Raw genomic sequence first — 22,247 nt, 5'->3', positions numbered from 1 at the left:
GCGTTCAAAGAATTTATTCCAGCACCGATTACTGGGTGTTCACTCTCCTGGACCCACGGTACAAGCAAAATCTTTCCACTCTCATCCCTGCAGAGGAAAGGAGTGTGAGAATGCATGAATACCAGCAGGCCCTGGTGCACAAGCTGAAACAGTATTTCCCTTCTGACAGCGCTAGCGGCAGAGTGCGTAGTTCTGCGGGACAAGTAGCGAGGGAGAGTAGGCGAGCAGGCAGCATGTCCAGCACTGGCAAGGGTACGCTTTACAAGGCTTTTGCCAGCTTTATGTCACCCCAGCAAGACACTGTCACCTGTCCCCAGTCTCGGCAGAGTAGGGCTGATCTTTACAGAAAGATGGTGAGGGAGTACGTAGCTGACCATACCATCGTCCTAAATGATCACACAGCTCCCTACAACTACTGGGTTTCAAAGCTGGACATGTGGCACGAACTGGCGCTGTACGCCTTGGAGGTTCTTGCCTGCCCTGCCGCTAGCGTCTTGTCCGAGCGGGTTTTCAGTGCAGCTGGTGGCATCATCACCGATAAGCGTACACGCCTGTCGACTGACAGCGCTGACAGGCTGACGCTTATTAAAATGAATAAAGGCTGGATTTCTCAGAATTTCCAATCTCCACCAGGTGAAGGAAGCTCAACCTGAATAATTGATCCACTCCTCCTCCTCCTCATTTTCCTCCTTCTCCTCCTCTTTGTACAGTAAAGCAGAGGAAAATGGCTATTTTTTGACAGGGCCCACTGGCTCTTGCTATAGTACTTCATGCATTTAATTTTTCTGGAGGGCCACCTACCCGGTCCTCTGTTTGAAACAATTTTTGTGAGTGCCACATACAGGCACTCAATCTATTCCATTTTACTGCAGGGCCACCTACCTGCTCCTCTGGTTTGAAACATTTTTGGGACTGCCACATACAGGCACTCAATCTATTCCATTTTACTGGAGGGCCACCTACCTGCTCCTCTGGTTTGAAACATTTTTGGGACTGCCACATACAGGCACTCAATCTATTCCATTTTACTGCAGGGCCACCTACCTGCTCCTCTGGTTTGAAACATTTTTGGGACTGCCACATACAGGCACTCAATCTATTCCATTTTACTGGAGGGCCACCTACCTGCTCCTCTGGTTTGAAAAATTTTTGGGACTGCCACATACAGGCACTCAATCTATTCCATTTTACTGCAGGGCCACCTACCTGCTCCTCTGGTTTGAAACATTTTTGGGACTGCCACATACAGGCACTCAATCTATTCCATTTTACTGCAGGGCCACCTACCTGCTTCTCTGGTTTGAAACATTTTTGGGACTGCCACATACAGGCACTCAATCTATTCCATTTTACTGGAGGGCCACCTACCTGCTCCTCTGGTTTGAAAAATTTTTGGGACTGCCACATACAGGCACTCAATCTATTCCATTTTACTGCAGGGCCACCTACCTGCTCCTCTGGTTTGAAAAATGTTTGGGACTGCCACATACAGGCACTATCCAAATTAAATTGTCTCCATAGCAGCCTCCACACGTCTCCATTGCTACCTCCAAAAGTCGTCCATATAGCTGCCTCCATACATCGTCCCTTTATCAAACGAGGTGTGTCAGGCAGAAATTTGGGTTGTTTTCATGGATTCCACATCAAAGTTGTTAACTTTGTCGCCACCCTGCTGTGTTATCCACAAAATATACTGGCAAACTTTTACCATTTAGGGATATTATTTCAGCGCTTCTTGCGCATCTGTTTACATTCCCCTCACCCGGCATATCCTAAACTTATAAGAACGCTACTACACTTGATCTTATACAAAAGGTTCTTAGAAGTGCTGTTTGGGGAGTAGCCTAGAGACAGGGGCTTGAATTGGCGAAAGCTCGCCTGGCAGCGGAGCGCCAGCTCCATGCGCATCATGCGCTTCTTGCGCATCTGTTTACATTCCCCTCACCCGCCATATCCCAAACTTATAAGAACGCTACTACACTTAACTTGGTGCAGGCTGGGACCGAGTCTGACCCTGGGGCTGCTCATATACTGCCGACGCAGAGAATTGCGGGGCCTACCTCGGTCCAGGTCTCAAAGGCCTACTATACCTCCTCCCACCCCTCCTCCACCTCCTCCTCCTCCGAATTACCATCCGTGGGCATGGCGCCATCAGTCGGTAGCTCTAGGCACAGCAGCAGTGCCGTCGCTAAGCGACAGCAGGCGGTGCTGAAACTGCTGAGCCTAGGCGATAAAAGGCACACCGCCCAAGAGCTATTACAGGGCATTCCACATCAAAGTTGTTAACTTTGTCGCCACCCTGCTGTGTAATCCACAAAATATACTTGCAAACTTTTACCATTTAGGGATATTATTTCAGCGCTTCTTGCGCATCTGTTTACATTCCCCTCACCCGCCATATCCTAAACTTATAAGAACGCTACTACACTTGATCTTATACAAAAGGTTCTTAGAAGTGCTGTTTGGGGAGTAGCCTAGAGACAGGGGCTTGGATTGGCAAAAGCTCGCCTGGCTGCAGAGCGCCAGCTCCATCCCAAGATCCAACTAACATAGTTGCAGCACCTTTAATCTACTACTAGTTCACTGCCTCCATAATAATAATAATAATAATCTTTATTTATATAGCGTCATCATATTCTGTAGCGCTTTACAAATCATAGGAAACAAATACAAATGTAATGTAACAGAGCACAACATTTGTATGGAACAACAGGAGTGAGGTCCCTGCTCGCCAGAGCTTACGGTTTATGAAGATGATGGGGTAACACGAGGTAAAAGAATATTTAATGGTCAAGCCATTCTTCTTAGGGAATAGAAAAAAATATAATAAATGGAATTGCTGTCGCTTGAACCACTCAGCCGTCATCTTATATACCAGGTCCAGGGTGAATGGGACTGCAGAGAAGTCTGGTGCCTGTTGGTTGCTGGATAACAGATGGGAGGACGACACAGGACGGGTTAGTAGAAGAGTTAAAACTTCATGCAGTTAATGAGTGTTATAGGCTTGCCTAAAGAAATGGGTTTTAAGAGCACGTTTGAAACTTTGGAGGTTAGGTATTAGTCTGATAGTCCGGGGCAGAGCATTCCATAGAATTGGTGCAGCTCTAGAGAAGTCTTGGAGACGCGAGTGGGAGGTCCGCACTAGGGTAGAGGTTAATCTAAGATCACTGGCGGATCTAAGAGCACGGGTTGGGCGATAGACTGAGATAAGAGAGGAGAGGTAGGGGGGTGCAGCATTATACAGAGCTTTATGGATGAGGGTTATTATTATTTTAAACTGTATTCGAAAGGAGACTGGCAGCCAGTGCAGCGACTGGCATGAACTGTAAGCATACATGGTCCCCTTATCAAACGAGCTGTGTCAGGCAGAATTTTGGGTTGTTTTCATGGCTTCCATGTTAACTTTGTCGCCACCCTGCTGTGTAATCCACAAAATATACTGGCAAACTTTTATCATGTACCGATATTATTTGAGCGCTTCTTGCTCACCTCCTTTGGTTCCTCTCTGACACCCATTGGTTTGAAGCCTGAGTCCAATTAGGGTATGTCGCCATGCCACTCTCTAACCTGCTGCCGCTGCCTCTGCCTCTGCATGCCGTCCCCTATAGTGTCAGGGTCAATTATTGGATGTTTTACATGCTATCTAGCTTCATTCTGTCACTCTGTCATGGCCATGCTGTTGCCCATAATTTTGGCATAATGGTGCGATTAAGCAGCCTCAGAGGCATCCATGCATGCTGCCCCTGCTGTTTCCTGTCCATTTCCGTGGTGTTTCCATCCTTTTCTGAGGTTCCCAGGTGTTTGGCCAAGCTTCCCTGTGCAGAGCCTTGGTCCCCTTGAAAAATGCTCGAGTCTCCCATTGACTTCAATGGGGTTCGTTATTCGAGACGAGCACTCGAGCATCGGGAAAAGTTCGTCTCGAATAACGAGTACCCGAGCATTTTAGTGCTCGCTCATCTCTAGTAAACATTTAAAAGTTTATAATTTTTGGTAATAAACCTGATGTACGGTAGAGTTTGTATCATTTTGATTAGTAAGTAAATTATATAATGTGCCGTTTTTCAATTCAACTCTGGTTTACTCTGGTGTTTGTAATATCTTCAGACTTGTACATCTTGGTTCTGCTTTGCACCAGCTTATTTACAGTTCAACAAATCTTCATGGCTAAAAAGAATAGGGTTTGGTTTGGTAGGAGTGTGTCTTTAATGGAAAGGGGCATAGATTCGGTAAAGGTTAACTTGGTCTAAATTGCAACACAATGGGGCTCATTTACTAAGTGCTCCACAGCTGCACTTTCATCGGGTTTCCCGAATTAATTTCGTTATGCGCCAAATTCCACCGGGATTTTGGCGCGCGCGATCGGATTTTGGCGCAATTGCTTTCACGCGACACAAATCGTTTAAAAAACCAAAAGTGTCGCAAGATCACCACTTATATGCGCCGGGACGAAGAAGGTGAACTCCGGCAGAACCCGAATCCACGTCGAACAACGCGCCGCAGGATCGCGACAGGACGGGTAAGTAAATGAGCCCCATTGGGGCACATTTACTAAGAGCAGTGCAGTCTGTACTATGTGCAGTTTGCCTGTGTAGTGTGCAGGGGGCGCCAGATTCAGGATTTCTGGTGCCCGTTCTTCATGAATCTGGTGCCCCCTGCACTCTGCCAATAGAGTGCACTAACGGTTTTTTGGTGTACCTATAACATAGGGCCGGTAACACAATTATGTTAGACGTCACATTTGCGTCGCACGATCACTAGCGCAGCTGCGCCACAAAAGGGTCTGTTGTGCAAACACTTCTTAAATACCTGTCCAAGCAGTTTCCACTGGAAAGAACGTGCAAAGTCCGACAGAAACTGGCGCAATAAATATGCCCCAGGGTGTCAAAAATTTGCAACAAATTTTCAATGCAATTTTCTGGCAAAAACTTATCCAACTATCAGATTGTATAAAAATAGACCAGACAGTCTAATAATACAACAGGTTTGTTATCCAGGATCAGATATTACGATAACTGTGCCGGACACTATTAGTAAATATTCCCCCACAGTTAATGACTATTCCTCACAAAACTCTAAGTATTTACACAATCACAATAAAAATGACTGAGAAACGAGGATCTAGTTGACCCCATCACCAGTCTGAGAACAATCGTGTTCTCTCTAGAGATCCGAGAGATGGAGTAATCACGGAGGTCATTAGCGCAGTGTCTCCAGACAATAATTAATATGACAGGGCCCGAAGGAGATCTGCAAACATCTCTCTGCAAAACAAAACTAGCCAATAAATTGTACTTGTTCATAAGGTCATGAGTGATACCGGGAGGTTATGGAAGGACATCCATGTTTATTGCCAAGGGCTCAAAGTGTACTCTCTGCGCTATGCCGTGCAATGACAAACAATAGAAGTCCGTGGAGTCCAAATGTAGCAATCATTTCGGAAACAACCCCTGACTAATATATTGTATAGATTTAGCCTCATGTAGGGCCCCAGAAAAGGTCAGCACAAAGAACATGCAGATTAAAGAATTTCTCAAAAATTCCCAAAACTAGGAATTTTCTGTATATTTGGGTCATAATTTAATATTTAGTTATAGAATCAGTAGAAGAGAAGTGTTTACTATGGAGCAAGAAGGAGCGTTTAGGGTTGTAGCTATAGAGGGTATTAAGGCAGTAGAAGAACTTAAGGGCTATTCTGTGGACAGAAAGTTTTCCCTGGGATGAGCTGTAATTTTTTATTGGTAGAATAATGGGGTAGGTGCAACTTTCTAGTCCGAGTTGTTAGGGATACCAAATAGGTTGTGGTTTGGATTTATTTTTTTAGATATAATTTATATTTTTATTTATCTTTTTATTTTTTAATGATAGGGTATTGTAGTGTATAATGGGGGTCATTTACTAAGGTCCGATTCGCACTTTCCCGACGTGTTACCCGAATATTTCAGATTTGCGCTGATTTTCCCTGTATTGCCCCGGGTTTTTGGAGCACCCGATCCACCAGGTATAGGATGGTGCATTCCGATGGACCTTGGGGAACTTCAGCGAAGCAGCGACATTTGGTGGACGTCGGAGGAACTACCTTAATGAATCGCCGGAAGACCCGAATCCAGCGCACAGAACGCTGGATCGCGGGATCGCTGGATCGCGAATGGGCCGGGTAAGTAAATCTGCCCCACAGTCTGTCCTAATGTAGGGTTAAGGATGGCAAGCAGCAGTGGATAATGTTATAGGCGGTTTGGTGGTAGCCCAGGGCCCCAAGCCTTTTAGGGGGCCCTTGGCCACCCAAACCATCCACCAAATTTTATACTGGGAGGAACTTTTACCCATGAAATCCATTTACATCTGTTCCTGATCTCAATAAACATGTAAAACTCAACAGTATCGTGAGAGAAATAGCGCTTATAGGGTAGTATTGTTTTAAAAGTGAAAATTCAACAAAATAATTCTCGCTCACCTTTTTAAATTGGGCGTATTCAGGCACAACACTAATTAAAGTGTTTTTCAATAGTCGGGTGCAGCCTACGTCCTCTTGTATTGGAATGCAGTTGTCTCACTGCTTCTGATCAGGGAAATTGTAGGGTAAAAGTGTAGGAGGAAATGAGTGCGGACACCTCAAATGGTTGTCTTACAAGGGCTTTATATTATTTAGTTGTCTTTGGATGCACAGCGCATTTCGGGACTCTAAAGGTCCCTTTCTCAAGTAAAATTAGAGACTTATATAGGCGTCATGTGTTGCTCGAGAGCGCAAGGTCAATAAACAGGGAGGAGTCGTTTCAGGACTTGAAGGTCCTCCAAAGATCCTTAAAAACCTCAGATTGAAAGAAGCAGAAGGGACACATCCTCCATTCCCCAAGAAGCTGATTCTAGTACCATATGTAGTAAGTGATTCCAGACTTGTAGGGGCTACAATATTCATACAGCCCAGGGCCCATGGCAGGCTTACTCCACCCCTGATGGCAAGCCTGGTGGCCATTAGCCCCTCGGCTGGCATGCAGTTGACCAGAACCTACATTGTTCGGGTGCCTGAACCAGTACTTCCGACTGTAGTACTGGCATCAAATGCCGGTGTCAAAGCTGCCATATTTTCTTGACGATTGGCCAGCACCAAACATGGGTATTACCAGTGGGGGTGACCGTTCTGGTTTGGTACACAAACCTAAACCAAACTTTAACGGGTCCGCTCATTCTTATCCATAATGCTTCAGATGCCATTGTTCAGGGCATCTAAAGGGTTGAACATCCATGACAGGAGACTGAGTATTATTTAGTGCTGGAGCACCTGGTAGTCAGTACTACTAAGATTACTACTTTTTCTAGACATTAATCAGTCTGACAAATCATTATCTACCTTTGCCAACAATTTATGTATTTATTTTTTTTGCTTTTTTTTTTTTCTGTCTGGAGTTATAATTTAATTTCCCCATAGCTACACACGTATGTGTAGGAAGAAGCACCTGACGGATGAGACACTCGTGTGTTACTATAGTAATACTGAATTAGCTGTCGAAACAGAAAGTGGATGCGAAGAAGAGAGCATGATACTCACCGCCTTGTGAATCCTGATGATCACGTTACATTTATAGAAGATTTAATATACATGTAATAATAACATAACCATGGAGATGCTCTTCACATCACTGCAGTGTAACTGCATTTATACATTCAAGTACAACATTACAGCTCAAAAGCAAACCTGACTTTTATCAATGGCTGTCAATGGCTTTTGTTATTATTGTGTTATCTATGTATATTATAGACACTTATATCTATACAATACGGAGATGATTATGTTGTATGTTTTAGGTGACATATTAGTAAATATTTATCATGTGAATGTTATTCTATGTCTTCAGCAGTTTTCCCCACTGCAAACTCTATTTCTAATTCACAGTTGTGGCAAACACTTGCTGCTATGACTTTGTACATGACATAGAGAAGAGGAAACCCTGCAGCAGCCCAACAGTAAAAGCAGCAGCAGCAGCAGAGATTTTAAAGCACTTACTAGAAGCAGCAGCAGTGCCCTTGTGTCTCTGTCTTTCTCTCTTCTAGTGGCTGCTGTAACATGTTCCTTCATTGAGCAGAGCAGTTCAAGTCATGATAATTATCTAACTGTTGTGTTTTGTGCTGGGTTACAATATGTTTATCTCCTTAATTCTGCACAAACCCACAATAAAATGTTATTGCGGGTTATCATTGATTGCAGACTATTTGGTGTATAAAAACAAATAAAAAATTAATAGGATATTACATGCTGTTTATATAACTTCAAGTGTTTTTAAGACTATAGGGAGAAAACCCTATTGAAGGACATGTACCACCAGGATGAAGGATTGTAAACCAAGCACACTTACATGCTGGTGGATCCTCTGGCTGGATCCTGAGCCCATAGCTATTAATTGAATCTGAAGCCCCTCATTTGATTATTCTAAAGCCTTTTTTGTAAGAACGAGGGCATAAAAAGAGCAGATCCTGCCAGTGGGGATGCACACCAGTATGTCGGTGTGCTTGGTGTACATCCTCATCCTGGTGGTAGATGTCCTTTTTATTAATTAATTTTCTAGACCAACCTGAGTGAAGAAAGGAGCAAGTATATTGAAAGGGGTTTTCCCACGAAAGAAAATTCTCACATCTCAATCCCCTAGTGATGTTAGCATAATAAGGATCATTTTAACCTTCATTTTACAATGTTAGGCAACACACGAATGGGGGATGTGCATACGGCAGACGTATAGACGGCCGATTTATATACGTTACCTGCACATGTGCGGCACCGTACCGTTCCATAGCCGGGAAAAAGATAGGACATGTTCTATCTTTTGCCGAAAAACAGTGCTGTGCACCATATATTTGTATGTAGAAGGGCAGGGGTGAGCAGCGCTCATCCCCTCCTCCTCTTCCCGGCGCCGCCGTGTGTCCATCGTGCTATGCTACAGCGGGCACAAGTTAATGCAGCCTTACTCAGATTTTATTGTTGTTTTAGCTCCTATCACTCAGTGATGGTCAGTGTAATATCCCAGGGTGTGGGCGGGGACTCTCTAAGCAGACATATTATGATCCATCTAGTTCTGTGGGATGACAATGTGGTTAGATTATCAGAGTACAGGTGTATACACACTTTCATCTGACATTGTACTAACACATTGACACATAGAAGGAGAGATGAGCCAGATCAGAGATAATGGGGCAGATTTACTTACCCGGCCCATTCACGATCCAGCGGCGGGTCCTCTGCAGTGGATTCGGGTCTTCCGGCGATTCACTAAGGCAGTTCCTCCCACGTCCACCAGATGTCGCTGCTGCGCTGAAGAGCATCGGAACGCACTGGAGTACACTGAGCCGGGCTGAGTGAAGGTAAGCGCGTGCCGAGCGACACTTTTTAAAAAAAAAATGCGGTGGTTTTTCCGAATCCGTTTTTTCGTTCGTACATGCCCCCCGATTTCCGTCGCGTGCATGCCGGCGCCGATGTGCCACAATCCAATCGCGTGCGGCAAAAACCCGGGGCAATACAGGGGAAATTGCCGCAAATCGGAAATATTCTAGTAACACGTCGGGAAAACACAAATCGGGCCCTTAGTAAATGACCCCCAATGAGATGCATGATACCTATTACATAGAGGCTGACAGACTTTTAAACTACCAACACTCCTACATCTCAGAGACATGTGCCTGCCTCCCCCTTCCCATGGATCACTTATCTCCTGTAGTTTGTATCTTCTCTCTCCTCACAATGTGTTTGCTGGCAGGAAGTGAGGGAGTGTCTGTGTATCAGTGTGAGCTCCCTGCCAGGGGCTACAGGCACAGACCAGAAAGACACAGAAACTCAGCTCCAGGCTGTCACATACAAATCCAAGATGGCGGCCACCCGACCATAAGTCAGAAGTTACAGGGTTGTGTCTAGGGGCAACTGAAATTGTGCACAGCAGGACTGATAGAGACAGGTTGAAAAGTGTTATTTTGTTATCCTGAGTACATATAAAAAAAACTTGTCTTCGTGGAAATACCCCTTTAATAGGGTAAATTTATTATATGCTTGTGCACGATGAAATCTCTACCCCTCTGCTGCATTGGACACAACAGGAAGTTCCGGCCACATGCTATATCTTGTGTCCGGCTGTATTGGCGCACAATTCCAAGCCTGTATGAATGGGCGCAGGCTATAGCAAGTGCGACAGGCCAACTCCATTGCCGGTCAAGTCCACCTTCACTCCCCTCCACAGGGAAGTTGCATAAAGGGTGAAATAATCATAATTCCTGGTGGTTTGCAAGTAGTAATGATTATTTCAGGGCGTGTACCCCAGAAATCTGGTGTACAAGTCCTAACTTATGTCACCCAATGACATTGAACCTGCTACTGTAATTTAGGTATTTTTTTACCCTGTTTTAGGCTACATATACATTGACGTGTGCACACGAGTGGAGGAGGGGGTGAGTGCTGCTCAACACCGCCCCTCTCCATAAAAAGATAGGACATGTCCTATCTTTTCACAGGGTACGGAATGGTACGGTGCCGCATGTGTCCTGCTCCGCACTGCTCCCGTAGGGTGCCTTGCGCCCACTACCTTCTATGGGGGACGTAAATCCGTCGTATATTTTTCAGCCGTATATACATCCCCCATACAGCTGTGTGAATGCAGCCTTACTCTCACTTCTTTTACATACATGTTATCTCACAAATTTAGCACTTACTTCCTTAAATATGTTATAGGAATAGAATAGTATAGAGGAAACGCTAAGGCTTTAACCCGCGTCAGTCACATGACCTACACGACAAACCACATGTACAGAGGAGGCACTCGCCGCCTAATTATCTCCCGATTTCTTATAAAAAATGAACTGTAAAGTGCATAAATATAAAACGTAGATAAAATCGAATCTAGTAAATAGCGTCAGGGGACACACAGGTCAGCGCTGTGCACTTGGCAGATAATAATGACGATGTGTTCAGGAGCCCTCATTACATGGCCTGATTTATTACTTACTCATCTACCCGATAATTATCTCAGGCCGAGAGGAGATGGAGCAAATTCCCAGTGTAATGGCTCATGAGCTGTCAACAGGAAAACTGAACATGATGTTGATCCCATTTGTTAAAGTGCAAACGCACTGACACTTCGGTTTTAATGGTTTGCCCCGGGTTATCGCCTTTGTAGTTCTATTGACTTAATTTATGCTATGACGTCTCTTAGACCAAAGGGAAATTCATATCTAACATAAAAATAGATATGCGGGAAAATAGAAAAAAGGTATTTAAAAAAAAATAAAGAAAGTAGCACCACCATTTTCCATAGGCTATGTCCGGCATGGCAGCCTCAGTAACAGAGGTTTACACTAAAAAAAGCCAGAATATTGGGGCACATTTACTTACAGGGTCAACGGAGTTCACAGAAAGTGATTCACTAAGATCGTGCGCCCGATATCCTGCATGTGTCGCTTCCCCGCTCAGGTCCGCCAGAGTTCACCTTCTTCTATCTGGTGCATGTAAGTGCTTGGCTTGCGACACAATTTAAAAGTTAAATCCAGCGCTCAGTCCGAATCAGTCGGATCGCCCGACGGCACACCCCTAATTTGTGTCACATGGAAGCCAGTACAGCCGCGCCACAATCTCAGCACACACACTTCTTATATACCTGTGCAAACCGCTTTAGAAAAAGGTGCACAGTCCGACAAAAGTGTGTTGCGACCCTTAGTAAATGAGCCCCGTTGTGCTTTTAATAACATGATAAACCAGGGACACTAAGTTATAGATCCAGGCACCATGACTGTGGTAATCTTCTTATATTTATTATTCATGGCCCCCTCCCTTCAAAAATCTACGTTTAAAATTATGCTAATGAGGCAGAAGGGCTCTGGTGGGCTATACCAGAGCACCACAAGCACTTTCAGTGGAAGCAGAAGCTCCAGTGATGTTTGTGACCACGGCAAGGACACAGAGCTAACGGCTCAATGCACTGTGTTTACATGGCAGCAAGAGTTGGGTGTCAGTACCCCTCAAACACCTATTGATGGCTTATCATGCACATATGCACAACCCCTTTACTCCTGGCCAACCCCTTTAAGCCTTAGATGACTAAGCCCTTTTTTGTTTTAGCTTTTCCATTTTTTACTGCCCATCTTCCAAAATTCCACCTTTTCCATTTACAGAGACGCGTGAGGGCTTGTTTTCTGCAGGACATACTGTACTTCCTAGTGGCACCATTTAATATTCCATGCTTTGTATTGGGAAGCCGGAAAGAAATTTCCAAATGCAGGAAAATGGATGAAAAAAATGCATCTTCTCATGCGCTTTGTTTTTACGGCTTTCACTGTGCTGTCAAGGACAACTCCCCTTTATTCTTTGGGTCAGTATGATCTTGGAGATCAAAAATTTCTATTGTTTTATTCCCAAGAAGGACATTCCCCTCAGACACACAGAAATGTTTAGCATCCATCCTGAAATGAATAGTTGCTAGAAAATGTTATGACATTGGCGCAGTAGATTGAAAGTCTGTCCACGAGGCAAAACCTGCCAGTCATCCAGTAATGTAGCAATGCTATAGAGAGGACGGGCACAACAGAAAGTCGGAGGGTCATCTAAAATATTATGAGGTTGTGTAAGAGGAAATAGTATGGGTTATTCAGTAACTTGATACTCCAATAACTGCGTGTAATGCCACTTAGCCCTGCTTACAGTCTGCCGGTTCTGTGTTCCCCTTTGCCAGTAGGTTTACACTCACTTAGACTGCAATGAATGAATGACCTGGGGTTACGTAAGGCAGTTCCCCTGATGGCGAGGTGCCTGAGCAATATGAGTTTATTCTACATTAGTTTGTCCACTCATACTCTGGACCTTAATTGTATACCCATGTTATATCCAGTCTGACTCAAACATTATGTAGAAGCCGTCGCTTCCCTAGAGGCGAAACGCGCGTCGGGGTGCTGTGGCGGTGGTCAGAATTACTACCTTTACAATTGTGGGCTACCTACTACACCCTGGTGGGTAATACTATTGGTTATAACCTGATGTTGTGTATACTGGTGTTTGTTATTCTGGATGTATTTAACATATACTGCATTATTTAAGACCACCGCCACATCTTTTGTGGTTTTTATGTGTGTGTTTTTTAACCGTATGTTTTTTGATGGCCGATTAAATAAAGTTATGTTGGATTTTTTGAATTGAGTACGTAATTATGTGATTTATTATCCATTCAGTTACTGTGGCATCCTATATACTTCCATTGGTATTGCTTGTATATTTCCACACGCCTGCCAGACGGCCTTTATGGGCAAAGTGATGGGGGGGGGGGGAGTTTTAGCATGGAAGTGGCAAATGAATTATATTTTTATATAATTGACATCCCCTTTAATTCATCTATTGCCTTTATGAGCTCATGTAATTAGTCTAAGGGTCGGAATGTTTATGGGGTCATACACGTTTATCCAATAACATCTACCAAATCCTTTTTAAGTTAACAGTCTGACAACGTCCACCTTATTATCAACTCATTCTGCACATCCTCTTCCCATTTGTCAGTAATTTACCTTTCCTGGGCAAATACAAGGTTTTGAACATTTCATAATAAAAAGTCAAATAGCACAAGACATAAAAACTCCACTTTTCATTTTTTCCTAACAAATTGCTCATTTTGTCTGAATTGCTGCTCTCGGGCAGACATCACAAATAGGAACCTTTCGGTTTGTACAAAAAGAGTTTTAGAGGGTTTTTTTTATTAGGAACTAGATATTGGTGTTGGTAATGTACAATATCTGCAGAGGGCACGTCTGTCATTACACAGGGGTCAGGAGGGACTTTATAGCTAAACAAGGTAAAGTCGCCTGTGGCTAGTCTGTGATTTGAGACATAACCAATGTCCGTGCACCCAATTATGGAGTTTGTAAAGCCGAAGCCAAGTGGGGTAAAGGGTGAGAACACATAGAGGACAGATGGCACATCCCCTCTAAGGGGCATAGACAATATAGGTCTCCATAAAAAAGTAACCCCCATCTCACCTGCTTGAAAAATTTAAAGACAGAGTACCCCCTCATGTAGTTATATGCCCCTTCCCCTCCTCCCGCCATACAGGGCCCATTCATGGATAACCTTATGGACCGATATCTAAGCGCTTGGCAGACCTGGGTGATCTGATGATGAACATGTCTGGAATCCAACTTATTGAAATTTAAAGGGAATGTCCGGTTATCATCTTTTATTTGAGCTGAATCCGGCATATTCATGTCCCTCCTGCTCAGGCGCCCCACAAACTTTCTGGTAGAGATGCTGGCTGTGTGCTGAAGAGAATTATTGAAGAAGGGGGAATGAGCTAGTTGAGAGAGATGTTGACTCGCTGAAGAGAAATCAGCTTCCTCATTCCCCCACCCTTGTGAATTCTCTTCAGCGAGGCACACAACCAGCATCTCTCCCATTCCTGAGGGAGTCAGGTATTAGAGCCGAGTTGGCTTGACTGAAGAGTAAGCAGGCCACTTGTCCATCAGGAAGTTGGCTGATATTAAAGAACATAAATATGCTTAGATGGTGAGTCAGATTTACTAACAGACTGTTGAACTATACAGGCATAGGGAGGAACGATATAGGGATAGTTGTACTGCAATAGCAATTTTCAAAGATATGTTTAGTTAGTGTGGGTTAGTTTAACTGAAAGGTTCCCTTTAAAGAACTTAGGTCCCCTGTTTTGATAAGTGAGGGTCCGAAAGACAGCACTAGAATGATTGTGCAGAATCATATATCCGAGTGCTCTGCCCATATTCTAGTAACCGAGATCAGTGTATGGACTCTTTCTGTTGAACGTGTTCAGTGGTCCAAGGAGAGGCAAAAGGAACCAATCGAGTATGCAGTCTCATGCGCGTTATTCTAGGAATCAATGGAGGCATCGACAGCTGGAACAAAACTTCTGATTTTGTCAAATATATTACAATTTACCATATTCCTCATGAAACGTAATCACAACAATTGTGGAGTCACCGTGTTGGCAAGTTACAGTATAATTACCTGGATTATTGGAAAGAGAAGTCCTACAGCAAAGTTGCAGATCCAGTTGACAGAACCAGCTATCATGAAGGCTGCCGGACGCTGAGACTGCTGGAAAAACTCTCCCACCAAGACGAAAGGGATCCCACCTTAAATATGAAAAGATATGAAGTATGGGTGGAATCCAAAATACAGTGACATGTTGTATCATATAAAGAATTGTAGAAATTGCCACCAAATCAATCATAGGATCAAGATAAAATTGCTCAATTAATATTGAGGCTTATTGATATAACTTCCAATATATAGATCACTTTAGATCACATATTATTATGCGCCCTATATCCTGCATGTGTCACTTCCCCGCTCAGGTCCGCCGGAGTTCACCTTCTTCTTCCCTGTGCATGTAAGTGCATTGTCTTGCGACACAAATCGAAAGATAAATCCCGCGCTCAGTCCGAATCCGTGGTAAATAAGCCCCACTGTGTTACACACATAGCCCCACAAAGTTGCTGGTGGCTAAACAGTGAACATTTTTAATTTTGCAGTTTAGTGGATGAGTTAATGGAAATCTACCATGAAAATCCATCAGGATAAACCAGGGACATTACTCATAGATCCAGACACCGTGACTGTGCTAATCTTCTTATATTTGTTATCCCTGGTCTCCTTCTTCAAAAAAAATTTTTATAAAAACTTTTATAATTATTCTAATAAGCCTAAAAGGCTCTGGGGGTGTCCTTCCATGCTGTAGCTTCACAGGCTGTTACACTGTGCAGGAAAAGGTCTCACTCTCTGTCCCTGGTTTATAATGATTGATGGTAATGCTAGGTTTCCTTTAAATAAATCTTATCTAACTGAAAATCCACAGTATGTCAAGATATTCAGCAGATTTTACTGAAGGGCAAAGGTTAAATCCCCTAGGTACCATAAATACCCACACAAAAAACCTCCACGAAAAAGGAAAAGTTTGTGCAGTGGAATATCTACAAATCACATCCTTCATATTACAGAAATTTATGTTCACAAATGCAAAAGGCAGGTTAGAAAAATCTGATTTCTGATTAGGATAACTGCTGTGCATTTACTTGTTGTACTAAATCTGTCATGTGAAGACCTCTGTTTCGGGACACTAAACGTCCAGGTCAGCTTCATTTTCCCGCACCAGGACATTTATATCTTAGTGATTGCATTGTTTAGATCAAAGCAGAAACCTGTCAGATACTGCAGCAGCCAAATTCAGAATTTACTCTGATTGTGGTGATTTAAAATGCCATGGTCAGTACTCACCACAGCATCTGAGAGGTTTTTTAAAAGTGAAAGTAAATGCAGTGGTCCCCACATGCTGATATCAGTGGTGGGTGAAAAGGTCAGGGTAGGTAGGGATTTTAAGTTCACACAAGATTCCATTCCACCTTCTGTTAACTGAGAGAATAAATAGTGTAGCAACTAATGTAAAGGAGAGCCCTATAAAAAGAGTCTATTATAGATCCTAGGTGTGCCATAGTCAACTCTGTGTTAGGTCCATCTGGAGGTAGGACCTAATAGGGGTAATTTATCATTAGACCGGCTCTTTATGATGGTTCTATGTCTGTCTTAAGAGTTCCGCTGCAATCAGACTCATTAAAGGAAAACAACCATTCAGTTTAACAAAAATACAAAGTAAACATACTTACCTGCGCTCCTCTTCTTCACGATCCCGGCGGTGGTCTTCTTCAATGTTGACATGCCGGGATTACCTAGAAAGAAGACTGCTAAATAGCAGCCAGGAGGACGGGGACAAGATATCCGGTGCTCCGGGCTGATAATTATTCAAACCTCTTGCGTGATGTCATCTTCCTTCACCAGCATGGGAGGGGGAGGTGCAGGGGTGTGAATAATTAGCAGCCCGGAGCACTGGACATCTTGTCCTGCGTTCCTGGCTGGCAATTATAAGTCTTTTTTTTAGGTGATCCCGACGTGTCAACATTAAAGAAGAGCACTGTCGGGATCGTGATGAATAGTAGCACAGGTGAGTATGTTTAGTTTGTTTTTGTTGTTAAACTAAATGCTTGTTTTCCTTTAAAGTGGCTTTCACCCTTGATACATTTGCTGGCAGTGTCCTTTGCTGCTTGGGTTGTTTGCGTCAGTCGCATGAAAAGTTGCAAAAAAACCCTTTTAAAAGTCCCAACATAAACCAATGTGGGGATTGGCGTTAATTTGCGCCAAATTGCAAATCATTAATTTAGTCGAATTGTGAAAACTAGTCTATGCAAATAATGAATTTTACCCAATCAGGGTCTATGTCAAAGCTACTTTGCACTGTCCTATGTTCATTTGGCGCAATGGAATGTCGCAAAACAGCATTTGTACCACAACTGAGTCAAAACAACACCAAATATAGACAAAAACCCAATAATATATTAACCCTGATATACTTACCAGTCTTTAATATCTTTTTATAAAACTGTGTTATATTTTCAATTACTATTATTGAAAACAAAGTTTAAATAATAATAAATAATTATTTTTTTCAAAAATCGCACATGCTGCAGAAAGGGACCTATAACAAATTTAGCTCATCCTGCAAAAAGCAAGCCTGCCATTAGCTTGCTCAATGTAAAAATAAAACAGTATTAAATTCAGGTTTTGTCAGAACTGAATGACCAGAACTGATTTGTATAACAATGAAGGGAACTAAGGTAATGAAGGGAACGAGTTCAGAATTTATATTAGAACCTTTTTACACTTTTTTTTGTTATACACATTTTTGTTTTTAAATTGAAATATCTATTTTGGAAATATTGTCACAAAGAGCAGACAGAGCTCCACAATGGTCCATTGACTGCATCCACATTGCATTATGATATACTACATCACTCAATACGACTGCATAATTGTATCAAAGTGATGACTCATAGGACAGACGGAACCCATCCATTCATGTAGCGCTTTAGCTCTGATTCCTGGCCGGCCATATTATTAAACTAATGTTCTCTGCTTGATGAACTCCGCACAGTAATTAATGTCACAAAGTGAATTCTATTTAGCAGGTTGTCAAGATATCTTATCTCTCTGCATTTCTCTTGAAGAGCTGAAACAACTCAATTCAGTGTTGAAGGCAGATACAGTTTATTGGGGGAGATTTATTATGCGTTCTTCTCCAGAACTGGCGGAGAGTGCGGTGCAGAGAGTGGGCAGGAAGTTGGAGAAGGGGGGTAGGAAGCTGGAGGCGTGAACGCCCGACCCGCCACATTCACTATAGTCTCTGCTGTAAAACGGGCAGAGACTATTGCAAAAAACTATGCCAGTTTAGACCCGCTCTACAGGTCTGATGTGGCAGAGTTTACACCCGTATAGCTCCGGCAGGGGCAGCAGGGACGTTCCCTTAGGTTCCCGGCAAAGACTATAGTAAATGTGGAGGGCAGAGCGTTCACACATCCAGGAGCTTCTTTATATATCTGTCTAGTTCCATTGTTCCTTCTGGAATAGATATACTGGTTTGGTTTTAATCCTGCATCATATCATAAGGCCTCTTGTAGGTCATGCTTGATGTCAAGGGAGCTGCCTTACAAGGTAGCTAAAAAAGGCGTGGTTTTCCTTATCCCATCCTGGAAAACTTCGTATATTTTCCCAGAATCTCCCTAGTGGAGCATCCATTGCTATAAGACTCCACACGCCTAGATGGTGGCCTTAATTAGCAGTCTCCGTAAGGAGAACTCTTACTTCCCGACCCCAGTCACAAGCCTCTCACCCAGCCAAACCAATTCCCTACTCTGTACTGAGGAGACCCAATCAGGTCGAAACATTGCAAAGAGCCGTCTACAGTAGGGAGTCCTTCTGGAATAGATATACTGGTTTGGTTTTAATTCCGCATTATGTCATAAGGCCTCTTGTAGGTCATGCTCGATGTCAAGGGAGCTGCCTTACAAGGTAGCTAAGAGGCGTGGTTTTGCTTACCCCATCCTGGAAAACTTTGCATATTTTCCTAGTTCCATTACACCTTGCTGTTTTTTCTAGTCTCCCGATACCTATCCCTATTTCTGCTTGCTATTGCTTTGTTATACTGTGTATCCATCCTCTGTTTTCGTTATTTGACCATCCCTTTGTTATTCGATTATGTGCTCTACCACCATCTTGGATTTGAGCCAGTATTGTCTGACTTTGCTTGTCTGTTGTCTATTATTTGTCCCCCTGTGTTTGGTCATCTTTCCTGTGTTTGGTCAGTGTAGAGATTGTCAACCAGAGGTCCCTAACTAATAGGGTTTGTGAGGCTTCTTAGGTAGGTGGCAGTCATTGTGGATGAGTTTAGGACCTTCGTCATCTTCTCTACCTATGACAGACAGTCACTTAATATGGAGAAAAACTATTTTGCATGCTTTACCCAAGGAGCATTGTCGTAAGGTATCTGCTAGAGCTCCACATGGAGAATCTGCATCTTCCACGCAGGACAGAAATAGAAATGTGCTAAACATTTATATAGCAGGAAGGAAACACTTGGAGAATTTCCCAGAAATAATGAGAGTAATTACAGAGGCGCTCCTCTGCCAGGCATTTTCTAGGTTTACTTCTTGCACCTTTCATGTCTAATGTACAATATGCAATTAGGCATTTGCGACGTCATCGCTTGGGCTGTGTGGATATGTGAGGGTGCTCGCTTTGATGCTCCCGCCTCGTAATCTGCAGCAATGTAATGGAGACTCGAACAGCTGCTAAGAGCCATTGAAATGAAAGTTGTGTTATTTCTTCTGGTTGGCCGCTTTCATTATTATACATCATTAGTTACACTTGTGTGAGTTTTAATAACATCTTCACAATTGCACAGTCCACTTTTCTTTTTTAACCCTTCTGGTCCCAAATGTGTATCTTAAAGGAACACTACACATACATTTTATTATACAAGAAATATACAGTAGTTGCTCTCAGTGTTTGTCAGACTTCAGCATTTACAATATGATCCTGAAACAGTCTAGTAGAAATCCTACAGAAAAAAAAAGTTTTACAGGCCAAAAAGTATATCCCTGGGATGGATCCTTAATACATAATTAGTGGGATCTACGGGGCTAAACCTAGGACGAAGCCAGAGGCAGGTAGATATGTCAATTGTGTAGTGGTCATAAAGGCTTATTGCAAAGTCAGTTCATAAAAGGGAGCCAAGTATGGATTGAGCCTGTACAGCCACTACTTCATGTCCACCATCAGGGCAGTACCAGCAGTATTCCTGGTCACAGCGCCAATGAAAGGAGGGTGCTCCTTGTTTGTGTTTTGAGAGGTATATGTGTTATATGTAGCGGATACAGCATGGTCATTGTTAATGTAAGAGGTATATTTTATTAGAAGCACAGTGTGGAACATAGTTGTTATCACTGTGACCGCAGTATTTTTAGGAATGTAGTGTGGAGAGGTACTGCAATGAGATGAAGGCCATCGTACAACCGACTGATTCGGACTAAGTGCGGAATTTAAAATTCAAATTGTCTCGCAAGACATGCACTAACATACACCGGGAAGAAGAAGGATATCGGGCGCACGATCTTGGTGAATCAGACAATGCACCTCAGGGATTGCTAAAGGACCATTAAGTAACTTTGCCCCATAGAGTATACAAAAGATATACAGGATATAGAGTATACAGAGGATATACAGGATATAGAGTATGTAGAGTAGTAACATCTGGGCACGTGTTGGTTTGGATGTTGGGGGGGGGGGGGCCCTAGTCGTGTAAACAACCCAGGGCCCACTGTTAAACAGTGATAAGCAACTGTTCAGCACTTATGCAAATAGGTTAATACTTTTTGTCATAAAAACCCCTTACATCTGCTGCTGCTTTGTTCCATCTTCAACTTCTGCCTAGGAGGGAGGTGTTGAATCACAGGAGGCCCTTGCTCCACGCACAGGCCATGGAGGAGGAGGAATACAAAATGGCTGATCTCTTGGGATACAGACAGAAGAGATATTTAGATGTTTGTGTTAAAAAGGTAGCTGAGAAGATGGAATGCTGGGATATTGTATATCATTGTAATAATGTTATTTGTATCCGTTTCTCAGCTTATATTTATTAGCACTTGAAAGATACTGGTGATACTGGTGAAAAAATAAGAAATTCTGAGCCATTCAATAGTTAAAAGATATATAAAGTGTTTTTTCAGGCTCCTGTACTACTGCTGACCCATCCAGGGAATATATTCTATATATAAGTACAGGCGGTCCCCTACTTAAGAACACCTGACTTACATACAACCCCTAGTTACAAACGGACCTCTGGATGTTGGCAATTTACTGTACTTTAGCCCTAGACTACAATAACAGCTGTAACAGTTATCACAGGTGTCTGTAATTAAGATTTATTGTTAATCCTGATTCTAATGAGAATCCAACATATTTAAAATCCAATTGTCAGAAAGACCAAAAAAAATTTGGCTGGGGGTTACAATGATAAAGTATACAGTTTCGACTTACATACAAATTCAACTTAAGAACAAATCTACAGACCCTATCTTGTATGTAACCCGGGGACTGCCTGTAGTAGTCCACTGCTCCACGACTCCATGTATCGGCTGTCTGACTGTTCATATCATACCCTACTTTCTTATGGGAAAGTCATTTGTATTATAGACCAGTGTTTTAGTGTCCCAAATCACCCTGTATGACATTAATACTCACAACACTCATCATTTCACCTGGTGTCTGTTTGTTGCAACAAATGAAACCGGCGTAGTACACTCCAGGTATTACTCCGGCTTCATTCAAGCAACACAAGAAGAGTTGCCAGCTCTAGGATCTTCAGATGAGAGTCCGATGTGCCTCGTCGGACTCACATTTAGGTAAGTCTAAATGTTTGGGTTTTTTAAAAATTGAAAACACAGAAAGCTCTCTACATGTCAACACTAAAGCACAGGTCCATATGGACCTGCAGTTCGTTTAGGTTCCCAATTGACCCGGCAGATCCCATTTTAGGAATAGTTGCTCAGATTTCAATTTAGTTGCCACTAAAACAAAAACAAAGGAGCCACTTTGTGAATATTGTGAATATGTGGCCAATCGCTATAAGTAGACATTAACCCTTTGTTAGACAAGTTACTGCCAAATCCAACTTCTGCATCATTATACAAACAGTCACCTTTGCAATATCTATGTATCAACTTGCAAAATGTAACTAAAGCACCTTGAGGGCTTGTGTAACATTAGGAATAAAGGCTTTTCAGCCCCGTGACTCATGTCCACATGCGGTGTGTTATTTGCACCTCAGACACTGTCATTTCAGCGGAGCTGAGCTATAATTTAAGGCACAATCTATGACTGCAAT

General features: G+C 42.9%; 1 protein-coding gene across 2 annotated transcripts in view; it reads right to left on the bottom strand.

The window, feature by feature from the left end:
• Window positions 1-22,247, bottom strand: part of SLC2A9 (solute carrier family 2 member 9) — a 175,632-nt gene that overhangs the window by 9,955 nt on the left and 143,430 nt on the right. For both annotated transcript variants that reach the window (XM_072126078.1, XM_072126079.1), the window contains exon 13: window positions 14,984-15,111. In XM_072126078.1, the coding sequence (XP_071982179.1) occupies window positions 14,984-15,111 (128 nt within the window). The remainder of the gene's footprint in view (window positions 1-14,983; window positions 15,112-22,247) is intronic.

The sequence above is a fragment of the Engystomops pustulosus genome, chromosome 1 (assembly GCF_040894005.1).
Source record: "Engystomops pustulosus chromosome 1, aEngPut4.maternal, whole genome shotgun sequence".
NCBI classification, from domain to species: domain Eukaryota; kingdom Metazoa; phylum Chordata; class Amphibia; order Anura; family Leptodactylidae; genus Engystomops; species Engystomops pustulosus.
This window is presented reverse-complemented; position numbering and strand designations above follow the sequence as displayed.